General features: G+C 42.9%; 1 protein-coding gene across 4 annotated transcripts in view; it reads left to right on the top strand.

The window, feature by feature from the left end:
* Positions 1 to 22,281, top strand: part of LOC147706611 (uncharacterized) — an 89,363-nt gene that overhangs the window by 22,768 nt on the left and 44,314 nt on the right. For 3 of the 4 annotated variants that reach the window (XM_086933097.1, XM_086933098.1, XM_086933100.1), the window contains 2 exons: positions 12,630 to 12,695; positions 18,515 to 18,580. In XM_086933097.1, coding sequence (XP_086789223.1) covers positions 12,630 to 12,695; positions 18,515 to 18,580 — 132 coding nt within the window. The remainder of the gene's footprint in view (positions 1 to 12,629; positions 12,696 to 18,514; positions 18,581 to 22,281) is intronic. The other variant, XM_086933099.1, reaches the window with a different exon arrangement.

The following is a 22,281-nucleotide window of genomic DNA, read 5'->3' as shown; positions in this document are numbered from 1 at the left end:
GGGTGGGAGCCCTGATCAAGCAATAGCCAGAGTCCCTTGCAGGGTGAACCACAAAAAAGTCACTAAATTACCCTGTGCTTAACCCTGGGTAGGTTGGTACATAAGAGGCCGACCTACCTCAGAAACAATATGAAAAGTATTTATGCAGCACACGACCACACAAGAAAAATCCCACACCAGATAAAAAAAATAGAATCAAATGTCAACAATTATTGGACACGCAGTTGCTCAATCATTGATCCCAGAGAGATTACATTACAGAGACTCTCATTTTACTCTAACTGGATCGCCCCCATCAGAAAAGATATGACCAAAGAATTTTAACTTGTTTTACGGAACTCACATTTATCGGCATTCAAAGTAAAACCTGCATCTGCAAGTAAAAGACATACTTGAGTGAGAGCTTTATCGTGTTCCTTCTGTGTAGCTCCGAAAACCAATATGTCATCACTATAATTGAAAGCATTTACGACAGGCTGTATGATACATCGAATGATGTCTTGGAAGAGCTCTGTGGCTGATGACACACGAAAACGCAGTCTTTTATATCAGAACAGACTGATAGGTGCAGAAAAGGGTGTAATGTCCTTGTAATTCTCCTCGAGCATCTGATGATATCCCTTATTTACATCAGGCTAGAGAAGACCGTCGCACTATTTAATTGTGTTATCGTTTCAGCAAAGTGCTGACCTAGATTGCCTTGTTCATGAAATACGTCAAGGCAGAAGCCTACAGCTCCTTCACTGCCTTTTTTGGGCATTACCGCTATGAGAGAAACCCATGGCGTCGGACCAGCGGAACGTTCAATGATATCATGTCTGAGTATTGACTCAAGTTCTTTTTCAACGGCCTTCTGCAAATGAAATGCACTCGTCTGTATCCCTGAGCAATAGGACAGAAATCCTCCTTTATATGTAACTGTAAACTTAGTGAGCATTCATGCTATCAGTCCCATATCAGCAGCTGTCCTGGAGCTGAGTAAACAGGCACTGGACGCCGTACCTGGAAGTTCATGAATGGGAGCCTGCACTTGGGTATTCTTGTGTTTTATCGTAGCTTCAAATGATCCTTGACTTTCTAAGGGTGTCAAGGCAGCCGATGTATATATTTTAGTTCTCAATGGCATAAGTTGGGGCAATAGAGATAATCCATTGTATTTTTTTTTTTTTTCTTTTCTTTCTTCACTTGTGCATTTCTTCACATGCGACTAGTCCCACACAAGCATGTTTCTCTGAGGTAAACATCAACATTGCACAGCCATCATCTTTACTTTCACTTGATGCTGATATTGAGGAACTTGTCAACGATGATTTAGATGACAATCAACTTCGTTTGGTGTTAATTTTCCTCAGCTGGTGTGGCCGCTTGGCCTTGTGGATGTGCGTCGAATGTTGTTTGTGGAACATTCAGGTGGCCATTTTATCTTTGTGCCACGTTGCTCAAATCTGAATTTACCTTGAAAAAACTAAAGAGAAGAAGTTTTTTGGCAAAACAGGAACAGTTGGTTTAATTAAACATTTCGACCAGGAGCACAGTTACTGAAGCAAGTCTGAGGACTATCTCAAAGTACCATCAAACTGAGCGAGTCTTTATACCGTTATTGGGTATCATAGAATTGCTTCTGGCGATCCTTGCTTGTTAAAAGATAGGGGCTGTGTCTGTTGGGTCATAAATAGGGCCCTTGATAACAAATGTAGGTGGGCTTCAACCTTGGCTGGACACAATGTGGGCCAGCGGGTAATGTGTCCAGACATCCAGCATGAGGGGCGCTTCATCACTGCGTGTACTGTGTGAGCTGTGTCCTGATTGGCTTGTGTACCTAACTCCATGTGGCATCTGCCTTTATGGTGTTTTGGGATTGTGCGCACCCCTCTGGCCATATGTGCTTTATTGGGGCCAAGTTCCCTGGACCACTGTGGTGTTGCTGTGATTATCTGGGGGATGGACCTGGGTTCACTGTTTGTGCTTTGTCTGCCAGCTACGTGTCACCCCACCTGTGACCTGTTAATCAGTAACCTCAGGACTAGGTTGCAGAGCCTTCTTGATCATGTATTTCTGAGTCAGGGTTGCTGGTGGGTTCATAATTGGCTAATTTGATAATAGTGACAAGATTTTTTTCGCTTATGAAAGTGTATCATTATACCATTATCAATTATTTCTAGTTTCTTGGAGGCCTCTTGTTTCCTATGGGATGTGTCCCAGATGATATCCCCTTACAGTTCCCTTTCTTGCGGCCCAAATGTTATTAGGGGAAACAATTGACTCTTTATTATGTTCCAAAAATACCTCGCGTTGGGAGTGTAGTTGTCATCAGGCAATTTGCAGTGAGACAGGTTCATTCTCCATTGACTCAGTGGTGGTTTCAACACACCCAGATCGCGCTAGAGGTGACTGGTATTGTGATCTGAAACCCCTGTTGGTATGGCGGTGTCAAGGACATGTGCCACAAGGGTGGGGATAACAGGAAGTGTAAGTGTAGTCCCAAGTTGTGGGCAGGAGTAATCTCCAGGGGTTCACCATGGAGATATCTGACATCATATCCTCAAGTAGCCCCCTTTGCGAGACATTCTGAGAACAAGGATGGTCAGACTTCATCATGGAAGGATTCTGGAGTAAGTTTCAGTCACCTCCCAGTAGTGCATCATTCGTTTTTGGTTACAAAATGGCCACCAGCCTACCATTGCTTGGAGGCCCTTTTGCCTTCAAGCCTGGATAAATGAAGCCCTCCACATTCTTTATCCGGCCTTCGGCCAAATATTACATTATCTTTCTATAAATAAACTACAGCATGAAGATAATGAATTATCTTCATTAGAAAAATACTTGACCCTACTTGGTCCTGAATAAGACTTGATTTTAATTGGTTAAATTAATCAGTTAACACATGGTTTAGAGCCTGACTGCCCTTTATTTTCACCTCCAATGCATTTAAAAACATTACTTCCCTCTTAGCTCACATAGGGGTTTAAAACCATAGCTGTATTTCAGTGGCCTGCAAAAACGCAAAAAAGAAAAGTGACTGTTTGTTAAATGAAAATGTAGAAACAGCAGAACTGTGTACATAATCTTAAATAATTTGTTCTCCAAGGTATTATGCCCTAACGTGTCATGTAGTTCCTAGGACCCTACAGGAACCGAAAGTTTTGAATGACCTAAACTGAGGGCTTGTTGCGAATACAGACTCTGAACACCCCCACAGGATGAGTCAGCCGTTAGACCTCCTAGCTCTACATTGCCACTACCACCCCTCTGCACTATACAGTGTGGTAGGTAGTTTCTGGCAACCACTGAACATGACAACCCTCATCCCTCAGGTATCGTGGAAACAATATGGTATCTTTCGCTCAGTCACTCATGCTCGCTTTTCTCAGAATACATAGAATGACGATTGGAATGGTTTCAAAAAGTATTTATTGGTCAAGCGTCAGTCTAGTATGAAACATGTTAGCTGCGACAATCAAAAGACAGGAGCAGACAAACGTAATCGCTAGTACCAATATTATAACAAGCATTTGCAATGCAAATATATTACATAAAACAATAGCATTGGTGTACTCCTACGATGCGTATCCTACTTAACCGTGCTTAGCCTAGAGGTGTAGGTGAAGCATATATGTATAAGTGCTAGGATATGTCCTAATGGAACCTAATAGAGCCAAGAATTCCCTGGGGAAGTGCTAACCTCTCACCTGATGGTTCTGAATGAAGGACCCCGTCTCTGCATTGAGGATGGCACCCAGCAAGGGATGTCATATCTCTGCCTGTCGAAGGATCAGCCTGCAGAGTCTCGGTCCAGTCTGAAAAGAATTCTTCCTCTGTCTCGATAAGGGGAAGCGAGAGTCTTTTATACTAAAGTGGTCACTTTGGGGTTATTCTAGAATCGATATGTGTTGAAAACATTCACTAATCCTCTGCTAATCCTTTTCTAAACAAACATGATCAAATGCAGCTGACTATGGCCATGAATGAAAAAGGTGGTGACCCTTGTACGGAATAAATCTACTGTGCTTGGGGACATGTTTCTTGTACGCCAGGTACAGAGATTAAGATATGGTACCATGAGCCCGATGTTGGAGAGACAGAAGTAAGCTACTGGGTTAAAGGTCACCTGTGTAATACTGTTATGTCCTGTGGATGGGACGAAATGTACATTATCGGTGTGTACATGATGGAAGTAACCTAAGGGACATGACAAACGCCTTAGTCGACAACTCTCCATTACTCTTGGGTAGAAATGTGTTGCATAAATACATACTCTATATATTCCTTCACCATATATTTAATAGGATAATTTAGAATTGGATTCAAAATTTGGATGGTTAATGCTTAGAGTGGGCAATTAAAAGGCAAATGTAATTTAGTAAAAGTGTTTTGACTGTTTGAAATTAGTGATAATATGACAAAGTTTATTTACCCCACTGTATGTAATGTCTCCACATTTTAGACATAATACCAATCTTTTTAAATTCAGATGTTTGTAACTATTGATGGGTTTCTTTCTGAATAATGATATTAAATACACTAGATTAAGGCGGAGAGGAACTGTCTCTCCACAATATTTGTTATTCTCAGGTCATTGATGAGGAGTGGCGAGGATTTTGTTATTCCGGAAATGATCACAGATAAGGTCTCATGTGTCACTTTGTTTCTCTTCAATACTTCATTCTTTATTAGATATTCAAGTGCATTGTCTGATGCTTTGTAGTAGTCATCTGCCAGAGAGGAGGGAGACCTGGGCTGACTGACAAGAGGAGGATTCGCTGGAGGATTTCAGAATCTGAAGAGAGCATTAAATGGTAGAGTGAGATTTTAAAATCAGAGAAAAACATGCCCGAAACCACAACAGTGAATATGGTAAACACTTTGTGCATCAGTCGTATGTAAGTCTCTATTGACCACTTATTAAAAATCACTACAATCATGGAGAATAAAAGCAACAAGTCTTAAAACAGAGTCGTCAAAAAGAATATTTTAACAGATTCATTACCAATTTCAAGATAATTCAGGGATGACATACCGTACTGGACTATTGAAATCACATAAAACATCATAAAAGTAATATTTCGTCCATTTTATTATGTAACCACTCTATATATTAATAATAAAAACTTCCATGCGTTCAATCTTAATTAAAGTGCCTTTGTGAAATCCCTTCGAACAAGCTATACTTGATACGGACATCAAATATAATAATGAATAATACCTGTATCTATAAAGTGCCTCTGTGTCTCCACTCAAAGCTTAACAGCATTTTATTAGGATCATATGAAAGGAAATCTATTTTTCAAAACACATTTCGGAAACTATCTATTGGAGGACTCATTGATAAATTCAAATAAATATCATGAAAACGTTTAAAAAGCCTACGTGCCTTTGTTCTGACATATTTGTTTTTTTAAAGGAGTGAGTTAAGATTAGAATTATTTGACTCTCAAGGACGCCTGTTGACCTGTTGCTGCCCACGGACCTCTTTGCTACAGCTAGCGGAACCCGCTCCGCGGGCCCAGCGTCGCAGGAGGGAGCTTACCGAGGCTGCTGCTTGTGTTGGGCGGTGAGTGTGTGACAGGGCTGCGAGCAGCAACCCGGACTCAGTTTTCCAGGAGTCCCGGGTTGCCCAGGCCGATTCCAGCTGGCCCGCTCTCCCTGACCGCCCCGCCCAGCCCCACCTGCCTCATATTCTGCTGGGATTCCCATTTGCCCTGGGACTCGCAAGGACGCCTGTTGACCTGTTACTGCCCACGGACTTTAAATCCCAGGATTGCCTATAACCCCATATAGCCAATAGCTGGGACATTCCCCCCGTAGGCTCCTCCCCTTTCTCTTCCGCCAGTATATCACCAGCTGAGTGTTCAGCAGCGCGGGAGGGCGCCGGGAGAAGCCCGGGACAAGGGCGGGACCGTCCAAGGCCGTCCTAGGCCGAAGTAGGCCGGGCAGGGCCTACCCTCTTGGGTCGTGCATTCGACCCCTGGACTCATTGTACTGTTAAAGCCCCCCGCCTAGTACAACTCATTACGATTATCATGCCGTCCCCGGCAAGGGAGAGTACCCCATTGAAGCCGGGAGGAGTAAAAAATAGGACCCTAGAGAATTATTTCTCCCGGGCAGTGGGGGAGGGGGATACAGAGTGTAATCTGTCCAAGTTAAGGGCAGAACGGAGACGCTCAATAGACAACTTGAAAAATACCCCCCTTGGAGAACAACCCATTACACCCAGGGAGGAGCTGTCCCGAATTGATGATGTCCCACTTCTGCTGATGGATTGCACTAATATTTCACCAGTTGCAGTCATGAGTACAGCCCCAGCTATCAGTCCTAGCCCTACCAGGGTGACCATTGATTTAGTTTCCCAACCCCCCCCAGCCCTCAAGACCAGGAAAGCTAAATCTAAGCCAGTCACCACACAAGTAGCTTTTGGACCCCCTCCCAATAAACGCAGGAGGAAATCGAACGGAGCTCAAGGAAGGAACAAACCCAAGGTTCCCCATTCGGACTTTGGGAAGTTTATAAAAACCCCTGTATTAGTAGAGAAATCATCGGCTGATTCACACCCTAAACCCATTGCTCATGAGGATTTAGCTCCTGTTACGATAAAAGATACAGGAGCCAGTATTGCTAATATTCCCCTGTCTGTTGTCCCGCTTGGAAACCTAGAATTCCTGCTAAGGTCTCTATTATTACCGATCAGCGAAAGTATAAAAAAGATTGAGATCAGACTAACCATTTTGGAGGCCACATTAGGTAGTCTGAAAACTCCAGCTGGTCGACAGGGAAGGCAACTAGAATCTACTCCCCCCACTGTAGCCCCTCAACAGTCGGCAACTAGTGTTTTGAACTCAGTCCCTCCACAAGCCGCGAATGCGGCGGCCTCGCAACAACCATTAAGGGTAAAGCCTGCAACAACTAAACCCCTTAACGCCAATATGCCCAACCCTCCGCCAGGATCTGTACCCCCGGCACAGCTGGTAGATAATACCACCCCGACCCCTTTAATGAAGCTCACCCTGAGACCACGTAGACCTAATTTACCCCCAGAGACTAACGATTTCACTGTAGTCATGGCGGGTGTCCCCCCACTTGGGGAAGGTGAAACTGAGGACTTTTGTGCCCTGAAAAGTAGGGTAATTAAGTGGTTAAACATAAATAGACCCCTCCCGACCCATTTTAATAATGAAATCATAATGGTAAGAAGGGTACCAATGGTCGGGAGAACACACAAATCCATTATAGGGGATTGTATATTGGTGAGCTTTAGGGACAAAGGAACGGTGTCCTATATATGTCAAGGGAAAAATAGATCTAGGGAATCCACCATCCAAACCCTCCATGTGTCGTTCTTTTTTCCCATTGCCCCAGTCCCATTTCAGCCACCCCAAATTCATGACAGCTGGGAGAGGGTTGGGAGGAGGGGGAGACACCAGGCCTTTAACCCTAGGCCGTTATTTGGCCGACCAGAACAACCCTTTTACACCTACAACCGGTTCAATTGTCTGAACGATCTAGAGGGGGTCGATTGACAAACAGATAATGCCCCCCAGGGTTGCACAGAAAAGGGAGCTCTGGTAGAGGTGTTGGAGGAGCAAAGTTCTAATGCTCAGCAAACCTTAGCGGCTGATGTGGGGGAACCCAAGTTTGTTGAATCTAAGGCATTAGTCATAGATAGTACAGGAGGGGGACACGGGCGGGCAATGCAAGTGTCAATGCAGGAAACAAGATCAAGGGTCCAGGGGGGTGCAGAATGGAGTGGAGAGGGTGTGAGACTCATCTCCTGGAACGTAGCAGGCATAGCGGGCAAATTTAACAACAAGGAATGGGTTGACTTCATTAGAAAATTTCACATCATATGTGTACAGGAGACATGGGTTGTGGAGAATAATTACTACCTTCAGGGGTACAAGTGCTTTTTTGTTCCCGCCCGAAAATCCAGCTCAGGGAGAGCAATGGGCGGTTTGTCCATCTATGTAGATTTAGACCTCCCAGGTACCTGGTCCTTCCCAGACTGGATCTCACACGGGATCCAGGTAGTTCGGTTCCACGGAAAGGGGTTAAGATTCTCTGTCTTTAACATCTATAACACTGAGTTGGCAAATAACCATACCCCTGTATTAACTTAACTCGATCATAGGTTAGGACAAGAAATCACATCCCAGAATAAGGGGCCGTCTCACGGGCTGCTTTTGGTGGGGGACTTTAATTGTCACCTCTGCCCGGCATTGGTCAAAGCAAATACAGACTGGGCACAATGCCCAATTGAAAAGGGGCCGCATTTCTCTCACTCGCCCACTGGGTTGGCTCTTAGGTTGCTTCGGCTTAAGTACGACCTAGAGCACACCATTAATATGATAGACCCACAGCCGGATGGTACGCTCCCACCAACTTTTAAGGGCAGGGGCTGCTCATCTATTATAGATTATATTGTGGTTTCGAGATCCCTGGTCAACAAAGTAATCAGTGTAGGGATAGACTGGAACAGCTTCAGTGACCATAATCCGCTTGTTTTAACGCTCTCGTATAGGGTGGGTACTGGAACTAATGTCCATCGTTTAATTGAGGAGAGGGTTATCGATCAAGGCAGGAGATTGAAATGGTCCAAAATAGATGGGGTAAAGTTTTATAAAAATTTGAGCGACAAGGGTTTACTGGCCATTAATGATTGTTTGGATCTGGAAGTCCAGGGACCAAGGTTACTAGAAGCGTTCGATCATATTGCTAACCTGATCGATGGACTACTAAGGTCCAGTGTGCCCACATGTAACCAGGTAAATCCCCGGTGGTTTGATAAAGAATGTTCTAAGGCACCGAGGGAATTGAAATGCTCTCTTAAGTCAAAACCACGGGATCCACAAAAAATTAGGGCGTGCAGAGAAAAATATAAAAAAGAGACCAAAAGGAGGAAACTCACCCTGCAGGCAGAAGCATGGGCAGATCTGAGAGAGGCAGGGGAAAGAAAGGACCTAGCGGGGTTTTGGAGAATCATTAATAAACCGACCTTTCAAGAAAATGATTCTCCGGAGATAGGGGCTAACATCCTCCCGGAGCAGTTGGTTACCCACTTTAGGAGTTTGTATAATCATGAGCCGGGCACCCACGCAGAGCCATCAGCAACCCCAAGTCAGGTTCCCCCGGTAGCATTTACTCTTATGGAGATCAAGGCAGGGATGGAGAGTCTAACTAAGAACAAAGCCCCGGGTCCGGACGGAATTCCCCCAGACCTGTTTCTTAGTAATATAGAATTATGGGCCCCACTGATGACTAGGGTTATAAACACTGCCATCACCTGCGGTCTCCCTCCATCATGGTCTAAAGCGATCATTGTGCCAATCTTCAAAAAGGGCAACAAGGACGACCCTAAGTGCTATCGGCCTATTTCCCTGATTGACGTATCGGCTAAACTTCTGGGAAGGGCAATTCTGAACAGACTGTCCGAGTGGACCGAAGAGAATAACATCTTCTCGGACACTCAATATGGGTTCAGGTCAGGGAGGTCCACTAGTAACCAATGCCTGAACCTATATATGCTGACTGCCAAATACACTCTGGCCAGTGATGAACCCATTTATATGGGATTCATGGACCTGGCAGCAGCATTCGATCACGTCAATAGAGGGAAGTTGTGGGACATGATGTCAGGCATGGGGATTGAGAGTGGTTTAATCACCATATTGAGAGAACTGCATAGCGACACTACGGCCAAGGTTAGATTTAACAGGGAGGGTGGATTGTCTGACTCTTTTCCATGTAAAAGTGGAGTCAGACAAGGTTGTATTCTTGCCCCTTTTTTGTTCTCCCTTTACATTAATAACCTGGAGCAGTTTCTTTTGGGTCTAAAGGCAGACTCCCCAAGGGTCGGGACGCGGCATATCCCTGTCCTGCTTTATGCAGATGACGCGGTTTTGCTTGCACGCACACCCCGAAGCCTACAAACCCTGATAGACGGGTTCGTTAAGTTCATGAGTAACCTGGATCTATCTGTCAACCTAGACAAATCATACGTGCTCCTGGCAGGCAAAAAACCTTCCTCTAAATTCTCTTACACAATAGGTACTCATTGTTTAGAGGAGGTTAAAACGTTCTCCTATCTTGGAGTAACCGTTGATGGTGCTCTTCAATTTAACTCCCTGGTGGCAGAACGTTGTAGTAAAATGATCGCCTCTAATGGGGCAATAGCTGGATATGGCAGGAGGGTGGGCAGATGGAGTCTGGAACAGGTGATGAACTTGTACGGCTCCATAACATGCTCCAAAGTAAGCTACGGGGCAGAAGTTTGGGGCTTTGTGAACACCACCAGAATTGAACAGGAAGAAAACAGATACCTGAAATCTATCCTGAGGGCACCACCCAGTACTGCTGGATTCATAGTTCATAGGGAGCTGGGGAGGCCATACCTGGATGATCTGTTAAAACTTAGGCCAATCGTGGCCTGGCTAAAAATCTGGGTAAATCCAGATGCGCACTTAAGCAGAGAAATTTTAATGGACTGCTTAGGTAGGACTCACTGTATGCGCATCCCCTGGCTTAAATATGTGAGAAACACTCTTGAGGATCTAGGGTTTGGAAACCTCTTCAGGAACCCCACAACCATTTCAGCACAGCATAAGAAACAAGTAGGGGAAATTTTTCTAGAGCGGAAAACCCAATGCCGTGCTGTGGCTGAAGGAGAGAAAAAGACTGTGAGGGCTTATAATCTGGTGAAGAGTGTGGAGGGTATGGAGCCCTATCTGTATCTTGTGCATAATACACAGGATAGATTTCTCATGTGTCGCTTTAGACTGAACTTACTTCCCTTTATGTTGGCTTCACCACGTCAATTGAGCAGAAGGGACCCTGCGGCTGCGACAATCGGTCTCCGCAGGACTCCCTTCATTTTATCTTGCTTTGTCCTTATTTCTCTATGCCCAGGCGCAGATTCCTAGTAAATATCTTAAAAAAAGCCCAACAGGAACACGCCAGGGATGCACTAGTCTTTTTGCAAAAAGCTTCTGACCCGCTAACCTTGTGCTGTGTTATGAACTTTATCAAGGTTGCGGTCCGACTAAGGATGACGAGGGGAGAGGAATGAAAGACTTGGGACTCTTTATTCTAAATTCACGTCCCTGTATGTTGGCATTTTTATTGTATTATCTATGTACAAGGATCTTGATTAATATTTAATGCTTTTTTATCTATGTATATGTATGTGTGCTTTTATGGTGTTTTTTAATCACCGAATAAAGATTCTTGAATTGAATTGAAATTGACTCATTTTGGGTATATCGCCAACTTTAATATCTGGTCATAATGAACTTTACTAATTACAAACAGTAGGGTTTTAACCTTAACTGACACCCATCTTACACCAGTGCAATATCAATACTAATACAACAACAAGGCTAATAATACAACCATTTATTATTACTGTAACACAGGTAAAACATCAGCCTGGGTCAGTTTCTTCTCAGCTATAAGGATGAACTTAACAAAATGGGTTGTTAAAGCGGAGATATTCCCCAAGAGATATTCCCTAAGAGACACAATATAATTGCTTTGCGGTACGTTCTTACTCCTATTTCCTTAAAAATTGATTTTAACAGTGTTTGCCTCTCTTGTCGCAATCTAGAGCAAATACATACAATATGCAATAGCGTTTCATTGACACAACCACATAATCTGAAATGTTGTGTTTGCCAATGTTGTTCCCATCTCGGAGTCCCATCCTTTGTTTGATAGCAGCCAAATCTTAACATAAGATATCTATCCCTTAAAACCAGTTTTAAATGGAAGGTTAAATAAGGTTGGGGCTCGGTTTTATTATACCATCAATTAACCAACCAAGCATGCTAATTTTTGCAATCGCCTCCTTATCCAATAAAAGCGATTAAAAAAAGTTGATTGATTTAACATCTGCTTTAAAACATTGTTGTTTCTATCCAAGTGTTCCAAAGATGGGAACTTAAAAGTGGTTGGACTCTCCGTTAAATAGGATCTCCAAACACTAGCATAGTCTTTATTTATTATTTCTTGGCAACACGAGTTGACAAGAGAGTCAGAATCTGATAGATAAAACGAAAATAGACTTTTTAGAAATGTGGATTGTCTCTCCAGAGTTTGGCTCTTTAGGCCAAACGCTAGTCTGTCATTGAAATTGTTTTAGAGAGACGGGCAGTAAATTCATACCTAAAGTCACTTGGTAACAATCCAGGACAAGTTCTCTAATGATGAAAGTTTGCTGTGGGGACAATTTGAACAATTATGTATTTAAAAAAAAAACATTAATTTCCCAGGTGAGCAGACAATGACAACTCCTTGCGGAAGCTGGCGCTGCCACAGTAGATGATTGGTGATGGGACCCATTGTGACTTCCTTGTGTGACAAACCATACACCTGAACTTTAAAGACTCCTTATTGATGATTACTTGTTGAGGAAGGTTTTCAATATGTCATTGACACAACTGTTGCAGATGTTAATCCGAACTGTTAGGTTGGATAGAGGCTAGAAACTTTAGTTGGACCAAAAATGAGTGATGGAAAGAAGGAATGTTTTTTGTGGAGCATGGAAATTGCTTCCAAGGATAAGAAATCAGAGGGCCTGGTGATGCACTTCACAATGAAGGGGTCAAAGGATTCATAGATTGAATTTTCTGATTGCTTTGTAGCTCCTGAAGCTGGTGGAAATAACATCCAGACCTCCTCCCCGATGATCGTCTCTATTCCAGAGAGAGGTAGGTCAGAGTGAAATTTGGTGTGAATTTCTTGTGTAACAAGGGTTGTGTGTTGCAGATTATAGGTGATTGTCATGCATGAAGCATGAATTTCATTTATCCTTTGGTGACTGACTAAGTTTCAGTCACCTCCCAGTAGTGCATGTGTGTTTTGGTTACAAAACAGCCACCAGCCTACCATTGCTTGGAGGCCCTTTTTGCTTCATGTTCGGCTAAATAAAGCCCTCCTTCACATTCTTTATCCGGCCTCCAGTCAAATATTACATCATCTTTCTATAAATAAACTGCAGCATGAAGATAATGAATTATCTTCATTTGAAAAATACTAGACCCTATTTGGTTCAGAGAAAGGCTTGATCTTAATTGGTTAAATTAATCAGTTAACACATGGTTTAGAGCCTGACTGCCCTTTATTATCACCTCTAATGTATTTAAAAATATAACTTCCCTCTTAGCTCATATAGGGGTTTAAAACTATAGCTGGATTTCAGTGACCTTCCAAAACTCAAAAAAGAAAAGTGACTCTATCAATTTGTTAAATGAAAATGTAGAAACAGCAAAACTGTGTACATAATCTTAAATAATTATTCTCCAAGGTTCTCCGCCCTAACGTGTCAAGTAGTTCGTAGGACCCCCCAGGACCTTCACATTTTGGTTGACCTAAACTGAGGGCTTGTTGTGAATACAGACTCTGGACACCCCCACAGGATGAGTCAGCCGTTAGACCTGCTAGCTCTACAGTGCCACTACCCCCCCCTGTACTATATAATGTGGTAGGTAGTCTCTGGCAACCAGTGAACATGACAACCCTGATTCCTCAGATACAGTGGAAACAATAAGATATCTTTTGCTCAGTCACTCGTGCTTACTTTTCTCAGAACACATAGAATGACGATTGGAATGGTTTATTGGTCAAGCAACAGTCTAGTATGAAATATGTTAGCTGCGACAATCAAAAGACAGGAGCAGATAAACGTAATCACTAAAACCAATATCGTAAAAAGTAGATACATTTCTACCATAATACTAATAAGATGAATAAAAATATATTACAGAAAACAATAGCCTTACCGTACTCCTAGGATGCGTATCCTACCTAACCGTGCCTAGCCAAGAGGTGTAGGTGAAGTATATATGTATAAGTGCTAGGACATGTCCTAATGGAACCTAATGGAGCCAAGAATTCCCCGGGGAAGTGCTAAATCCTCACCTGATGGTTCTGAATGAAGGACCCCATCTCTGCATCGAGGATGGCACCCCGCACGGGATGTCATATCTCTGCCTGTCGAAGGATCAGCCTGCAGAGTCTCGGTCCAGTCTGAAAAGAATTCTTCCTCTCTCGATAAGTGGGAGTGAGAGTCTTTTATACTAAAGTGGTCAATTTGGGGTTTTCTAGAATCAATATGTGTTGAAAACATTCACTAATCTTCTGCTAATCATTTTCTAAACAAACATGAGCATATGCAGCTGGCTGTTGGCCATGAATGAAAAAGGTGGTGACCCCTGTACAGAATAAATCTACTGTGCTTGGGGACATGTTTTGTGTACGTCAGGTACAGGGATTAAGATATGGTACCAAGAGCTCGATGTTGGAGAGACAGAAGTAAGCTACTGGGTTAAAGGTCACCTGTGTAATACCGTTATGTTATGTGGATGGGACAAAATATACGTAATCGGTATGTACAAGATGGAACTAACCGAAAGTACATGTCAAACGCCTTAATTGACAACTCTCCAATGTCTCTTGGGTAGAAACGTGTTGCATAAATACATACACTATATATTCCTTTGCCATATATTTCATAGGATAATTTAGAATTGTATTGAAAATTTGGAGTGTTAATGCTTAAAGTGGGCAATTAAAAGGCAAATGTAATGTAGTAAAAGTGTTTTGACTGTTTGAAATAAGTGACAATTTGACAAAGTTTATTTACCCCACTGAATGTAATGTCTCAACATTTTAGACATAATATCAATCTTTTTAAATTCAGAAGTTTGTAACTATTGAAGGATTTCTTTCTGAATAATGATATTAAATGCACTAGATTAAGGTGGAGAAGGACGGTCTCTCCTCAACATTTGTTACTCTCAGGTCATTGATGAGGGGTGGCGAGGATTTTGTGATTCCGGAAATGATCACAGATAAGGTCTCATGTGTCACTTTGTTTCTCTTCAATACTTCATTCTTTATTAGATATTCAAGTGCATTGTCTGATGCTTTGTGGTAGTCATCTGCCAGAGAGGAGGGAGACCTGGGCTGACTGACAAGAGGAGGATTCGCTGGAGGATTTCAGAATCTGAAGAGAGCATAACATAGTAGAGTGAGATTTTAAAATCAGAGAAAAACATGCCCGAAACCACAACAGTGAATATGGTAAACACTTTGTGCATCAGTCGTATGTAAGTCTCTATTGACCAATTATTAAAAATCACTACAATCATGGAGAATAAAAGCAACAAGTCTTAAAACAGAGTCGTCAAAAAGAATATTTTAACAGATTCATTACCAATTTCAAGATAATTCAGGGATGACATACCGTACTGGACTATTGAAATCCCATAAAACGTCATAAAAGTAATATTTCGTCCATTTCATTATGTAACCACTCTATACATTAATAATAAAAACTTCCATGCGTTCAATCTTAGCCGCCTGGCCCAGCCCTGTAATTAAAGTGCCTTTGTGCAATCTCTTAGAACGAGTTGTACTTGACAAAGACTTCACATTTAATAATAATAAATAATTTCTTAATCAATAAAGTGCCTTCATGTCTCCACTCAAAGCTTAACAGCTTTTTATTAGGATCATATGGAAGATAACCTATGTTTCAGAACACATTTCGGAAACTATCCATTGGAGGACTCATTGATAAATTCAAATAACTATCATTAAAAAGTTTAAAATGCCTACGTGCCTTTGTTCTTGCAATTTTATTTTAAAGGCGCAAGTTAAGATTAGAATTATTTGACTAATTTTAGGTAGATCGACCAACTTTAATATGTGGTCGTAATGAACTTTAGTAATTACAACTGTAAGGTTTTACCTTAACTGGCACCTATCTTACACCGGTGCAATAGCAATACCAATAGAGCAACAAGGTTATTTTGTTTGCCTATGTTGTACCCACTTCTTCCACCGAGACAACTCTGCTTGGAGTATCTGAAATGTTACGACAGAGACTGGACTCTGGGGACACCGTGGCCCTTATATTGCTCGACCTGAGCACTGCATTTGACACGGTGTCCCATGCTGTGTTAATTAAATCCTTGCAATCCTTTGACATTACTGGCTCAGCACTTGGCTGGCTTTCATCTTTTCTAGCTAAAAAAACTTTTCAAGTTTTCTCATCTAGAGCCACTTCTAAAATTCACTCTTCTTCTTATGGGGTACCCCAAGGCTCTATCCTAAGCCCTCCTCTATTTAATCTGTATGTTAAACCTTTGGCAACAATAGCAGAGGAGGCGGGGTTGTGCCTTTTCTTTTATGCTGACGATACCCAGCTCATCTTTTCCCTTTCTACGGAAAAGACCCCTGGACCTTCAGTTCTTCAGAATGGTCTAAGGAACATTGCATCTTGGATGCAAGCTAATATTCATAAGCTAAACGGCGAAAAAGTTGAGACCCTTATTTTGTGTAAAAGTAAAAATATTTGGGGCTCTCCGCATTGGCCGTGTGAAATGGGTGATCCTCCTCAGCCACTGATTATGTTCACAACTTGGGAGTCCTCATTGATGACAAATTATGTATGAAGCAGCAGGCAGTAAAGGTGGCAGCCACCTGTTTCACCGTTTCAAAATGGTTCAAAAAAATGATTTGGATGCTTCCGGTTTCCACTCAGAAAACCGTAGTCCAGGCGCTTGTGACATCTAGAATGGACTGCGAAAAACATCCTTTATTTGGGATCAAATAAGGAGGTCACACGCAAACTACAAGTGGTACAAAACTCTGCTGCCAGCTCTCTAAAACGTATTCCACTTCCAGTGCTTTGTGCAATCTTCATTGGCTTATGGTTGAAATTTAATTTGCGGGTTTGTAGAGCGCTTGAATAAACTCCCAAGGGAGTATCTCCGCGCTGAAAACTGTGTGAAGTTTAAGGCCATGAATTATATGCATACAATTAAAGCCGGCACTGCTCCTAAATATTTGCAAACTCTAGTACACCCTTCAACACCCCCTCGCTTACTCAGGAAAAATTCTTGGTGCCCACAATTAAACTCAAAAGAATGGGAGGTTGTCCATATGGAACTCTATTCCCATTGCAATTAAAAATGAAACTTCATATATGAATTTTCGTAAACTTTTAAAAACTTGGTTATTTAATTCACTGTGAACTGTATTTCCAATTTCTTTTATTCTTTTTTCTTCTGTCAGGTTTAGCGCTGGGAAACTCTTGTAGGGTAGCTGTGCGCTATATAAAATTAATTTAACATAACATAACATAACATAGATTGGCTAACTTTAATATCTGGTCGTAATGAACATTACTAATTACAACAGTAAGATTTTACCTTAACTGACACCCATCTTACATCGGTGCAATAGCAATACTAATACACAAACAAGCTTATTAATATAACCATTTATTATTCCTGTAACACAGACAAAACATCAGCCTGGGTCAGTTCCTTCTCAGCTATAAGGATGAACTTAACAAAATGGGTTGTTAAAGTGGTGGTATGCCCTCAGAGGCACAAAATAATTGCTTGGTTGTATGTTCTTACTCCTATTGCCTTAAAAATGGATTTTAACAATGTTTGCCTCTCTTGTCGCAACCTAAGGAAAATATATACAATATGCAATAGCATTTTATTGACACAACCGCAGAATCTGCAATTTTGTTTGCCAATGTTGTACCCATCTCGGAGTCCCATCCTTTGTTTGATAGCGACCAAATTTTGACATGAGATATCTATCCCTTAAAACCGTTTTTTAATGGGAAGTTAAGTAGGGTTGGGGCTCGGTTTTATGATACCAGTAATAACCGACCAAGAATGCTTATTTTTTTGCAAATTCCTCCTTATCCAATAAAAACGATTAAAAAAATAGTTGATTGATTTAACATCTGCTTCAAAACAATGTTGTTTCTATCCAAGTGTTCCAAAGAAAGGAACTTAAAAGTGGTTGGACTCTCCGTTAAATAGGATCTCCAAGCACTAGCATAGTCTTTATTTATTATTTCTTGCCTACACGAGTTGACAAGAGAGTCAGAATCTGATGGATAAAATGAAAATAGACATTTTAGAAACGTGGATTGTCTCACCAGAGTTTGGCTTATTAGGCCAAACTCTAGTCTGTCATTGAGATTTTTCTAGGGAGAAGGGCAGTAAATTCATACCTATAGTCACTTCAATCCAGGACAAGTTCTCTTATGATGAAAGTTTGACTTGGGGACAATTTGAATAAGTGGATGAAGAAATATGTTTTTTTTTAAAAACATTAATTTCCCAGGTGAGCAGATAATGACACCGTCTTGCGGAAGCTGGTGCTGCCACAGTAGATGATTGGTGATGGGACCCATTGTGTCTTCATTGTGTGACATACCATACACCTGAACTTTAAAGACTCCTTATATAGGATTACTTCTTGAGGAAGGTTTTCAGTATGTCATTGACACAACTGTTGCAGATGTTAATCAGAACTGTTAGTTTGGATAGAGGTAGAACCTTTATTTGGGTCACAAATGAGTGATGGAAAGAAGGAATGGTTTTTGTGGAACAGGGAAATAGTTTCCAAGGATAAGAAATCAGAGGGCCTGGTGATGCACTTCACAATTAAGTGCTCAAAGGATTCGTAGATTGAATTTCTGATTGCTTTTTAGCACCTGAAGCTGGAGGAAATAACATTCGGACTTCCACCCCGATGATCGTCTCTATTCCAGAGAGAGGTAGGTCAGAGTGAAGTTTGGTGTGAATTTCTTGTGTAACAAGGGTTACGTGTTGCAGATTATAGGTGATTGACATGGGTGAAGCATGAATTTCCTTTATCCTTTGGTGACAGACAAGCACTGAAATGGACCTTTTAGTATGGGGAGCAGAACCCCAAATCCCAAAGGTTAGGCACTCTGAAATTCAGATCACCCCAAATTTTACCATGAGCGGTTCCACTTCAATCCTCGCTCGATCAGTAAAGAACACCATCCTCATTATCAGACCTAACATTAGTTTAGCTGAGTATAAATAATTAACTAGGAACATTCAGTAACTGAGTTCTAGATCAGGAATAGTTAAAGGGTTTTATAACAAAAATCCAAAACCAAAGGGGTACAGAGTAATGCAAAATATGCTGTGAAGTCACAAATGCATATTACATAGTCAGAAATTCAATTATTCTAAGTCCCAAGTGAACAGCTAAATTATAAGTGGAGAGGACAGAGTCCTTGGTAGAAAAGGAAAGTCATCTCATTATAATTGATATAATCACAAAGGAAACTAACAGCATCTCCGGCAGAAAAGGAAAGGCCTCCCAATAAATAGACATAGCCCCTACTAGACAGGAACGTCTTCTGGCTCACCTCAAAAAACATACCTTTTAGTCCATATAAGGTATCCATGTCTGTAGGAAAGTAGACTCTGCTTTTATGGTTACCCCCACTTCCGCCTGGTGTTATGCTGTTTCTGACTAGTCTGACTTTGACCCTGCTAATCAGAACCACCGTCCATGTGCTATCTCCCCTAAATTAGTTATGGTGAGTACATAGATACATCCCAGATTGGTCACTGGTGTATCCTTATAAGTCCCTAGTATATGGTAACGAGGTACGCAGGGCATAGGTACCCCAGGGGTCCCCCATGGGCTGAAGCATGTATTATACCACCCATGAGAGACCACTCAAACTGTGACTACAGGGCTGCCATTGCAGCCTGTGTAAGCTGGTGCTAGCACCACTTACGGCAGATATAGGTTTCCCTATATCTAAGGTCACTGTACTTAATACCTATAAGTCTCCCCTAAAGCAGGCCTTTCAAGCCTGAAGGCAGGGTAATCGGTTCTAAGTATGAGGATGCCCCTTCATGAGCGGGACAACACTAAAACCTTCATAGTCCGTGCTCCCGGGTTGTAAGTGCATAAGCCACTTCGATATATAGAGGGGCCATGCGTCATTACGTGATGACCATCTCTAAACTGGCTTTAATGAACCTTGTCATGTTTGGTATCAAACATGTTGGAATCATACCTCCCACACGGTTAACTGTGTGGGATTTATGATTTCAGGCACTGTAAAGATCCTCCATGAGGCCCTCAGTGATCCCGGTACCAGTCTTCCAGAACCAGACAGCGACCAGAGACAAGTTTCTGCCCTTCTCCTTCTGCTGCTGAGCCAAGCTTGAGCAGGGGAAGGCAGAACAATAGATATCCTGTCGAATGGAGGTGTGACCACCTCCCAGATGGGGTTTAGTGTGTTGGGGCAGGATGGGGATGCTAGTCAGCACCACAAAGACTGCTTGAAGAGCACATGCGGTGCCCTCCTTGCATACTCCAGTTCAAACCAGTTCAGAGAGCCGTTGCCTCCCACTCTGGTGTGAAACTGGACAAAGGACATGGGAGTGCCCTCCCCACTGTACAGCCCCTCCTCTGGGAGGGACCCCTGAAATGTCCCAAACCTTTCCTTAGGGTACTTAAGGGCTTGCCTGTAGGTGGGTCCCTAGATGTGTCGTGGGACAAGATTCAAATCTGACACCACTTTTGCTTCAACCGTCTGGGCATTCTGGACATCACTGGACTTTGCTCTGGGCACCAAGACTGTAACTCGGAAGACTACTGCTGCTCCTGGCCTCGTAGTCCTGCTCGTCTGCTGCAGAATCTGTGCCTGTGCTTCAAACAGGATCCTCCCAAGGCCTGTGGACATCCAAGACACCTGAAGGAATCTCCCTTGAAGTGAAGGAGTCACTTCCCTGCATCTGCAGGCACGGAAACAGAGCTGACCAGTCTGCTGATTCTGGGCTCCCACGGACTCTGAAAGGCTCAGCAACACAGGTGGTGGTTCTTCAACTCCCTCGAGGCCTGCACTATCTTCTCACTGAGTTTGAGGCCAGTATCCCTCGTCGTAACCTCAGGAACAGAACGCATCTGCACCACGTCAACTTGCCATTGCAAAAGCTTGTTGGCTCTCTTCCTCAGAGATCTTCGGGCTCCAAGAAGCCTCAACCTCAATCATCTCCTATGACCAAGATATTCCTCCTTACCATATCTCTTGTATTGTGGACCTGCATCTTTGGTGAACTTCTTGAGGTCTTCTTGCGACTCTAGTGTCTCCAGCCTGCGGGCCCTCTTGAGGGTCTTCTTTGACTCCAGTGGGAGTGACGTGGGCCTTGCTGATCCTAACACTGCACTCTTTTCGCTTGCCACATTGTTGGCAGTTGCCAAGGCTTGTTTGTGCACCAGACGGACACTAACCCCTCAACTCTAGACATCTGACGGTGTCAGCTTGTGAACAGCTCCTGGTCTTCCACAGCATTGCCTGGTCCACATAGCTGCAGCTCCATGGTCACCGTCAACTCTCCTGCAACACCCGACATCAGTGGGCATTTGACTTTCATACCTACTGGTCACTACTGAGTGGCATAGACTTAATCCCCTCTGCTTACAGGTACTGCTCATCTTAAATCCACCTTTATTGCATTTCTTATATAGCGCCAGAATCGACCCCCGAAGGGGTATCTCCGCGCTTGCCTTGGGAACCCGTCCTGGTTTTTCCCTGTGAGATAGCCCCTACAGGGCATCCCCAAGGTGAAAGCCAGGCATCCCGCCGCGGGGGGCCGTTGTGGAGATTAAGCAAGCTTAATGCCCAGAGTTGCATAGTGTGAACCCATGATTAGGTCAGGCACCGAAGCGAGAATTATCAAGCCCGAGGACATTTGAGCTCAACACCCTGCCGCGTCGGGAATCGAACCCTGGTCCCGGGTCTGACCTCTGCTTCAGGGTCTGCCTGCTCTAACCAGTGAGCCACACTTCTCCTTTAGGTTTCACCGGACACCTTCACCTTCTTCGCCAGCTGCATCTTCCTGAAGTCCTCCATTGCGTTCAACAGCGGTTTCCGACGCCACTTCGCACCTATGCAGCCGGCTTCCCTGATGTAGGTATACTGGCTCCTAGGGTATCCACTGGTGGGGCAGCTCTCCAATCTTCTGTCTTCCACAGGGTTTCATCAAGGTCCACTGGGAAGGGTACTTCTTCTTTGAAGATGCAACTGCAACGTACCCATTTACTTGAATTGAGCAAGCGGTTGTGATCCCATTCTGTACACGGCCTCCGTCGGGTTCCTGGTTACTTACCTTGGGTGGTTTCTTGGGTCCCCAGCACGTATATGTCTTCTGGTTATAGTCTTTACTTGAGTTGTGGATCGCATCCCACTATTTTAGTATATGGTTTGTTCTCCCTCTGGCAACCACTGTGTATTCGTGCTTCTAACGTGTTTTATTTGCACAGTATTGTGTACATTGTGCATATCTCTGTGTAGGAGATACTTGTATGGATTAGAGAATGTCTTATAATAAGTACCAATTTTTATAAATACACTTTGTTGTTCTTTTTCATTTAATATATACTGATAAGATTATGTTCTGGTAAAACATGCTACTTTACACT

This window comes from Lissotriton vulgaris, chromosome 7 (genome assembly GCF_964263255.1).
Source record: "Lissotriton vulgaris chromosome 7, aLisVul1.2, whole genome shotgun sequence".
Classification (NCBI taxonomy): Eukaryota; Metazoa; Chordata; class Amphibia; order Caudata; family Salamandridae; genus Lissotriton; species Lissotriton vulgaris.
The sequence above is the reverse complement of the archived record's forward strand: the minus strand, read 5'-3'. Positions and strand labels throughout refer to the sequence as shown.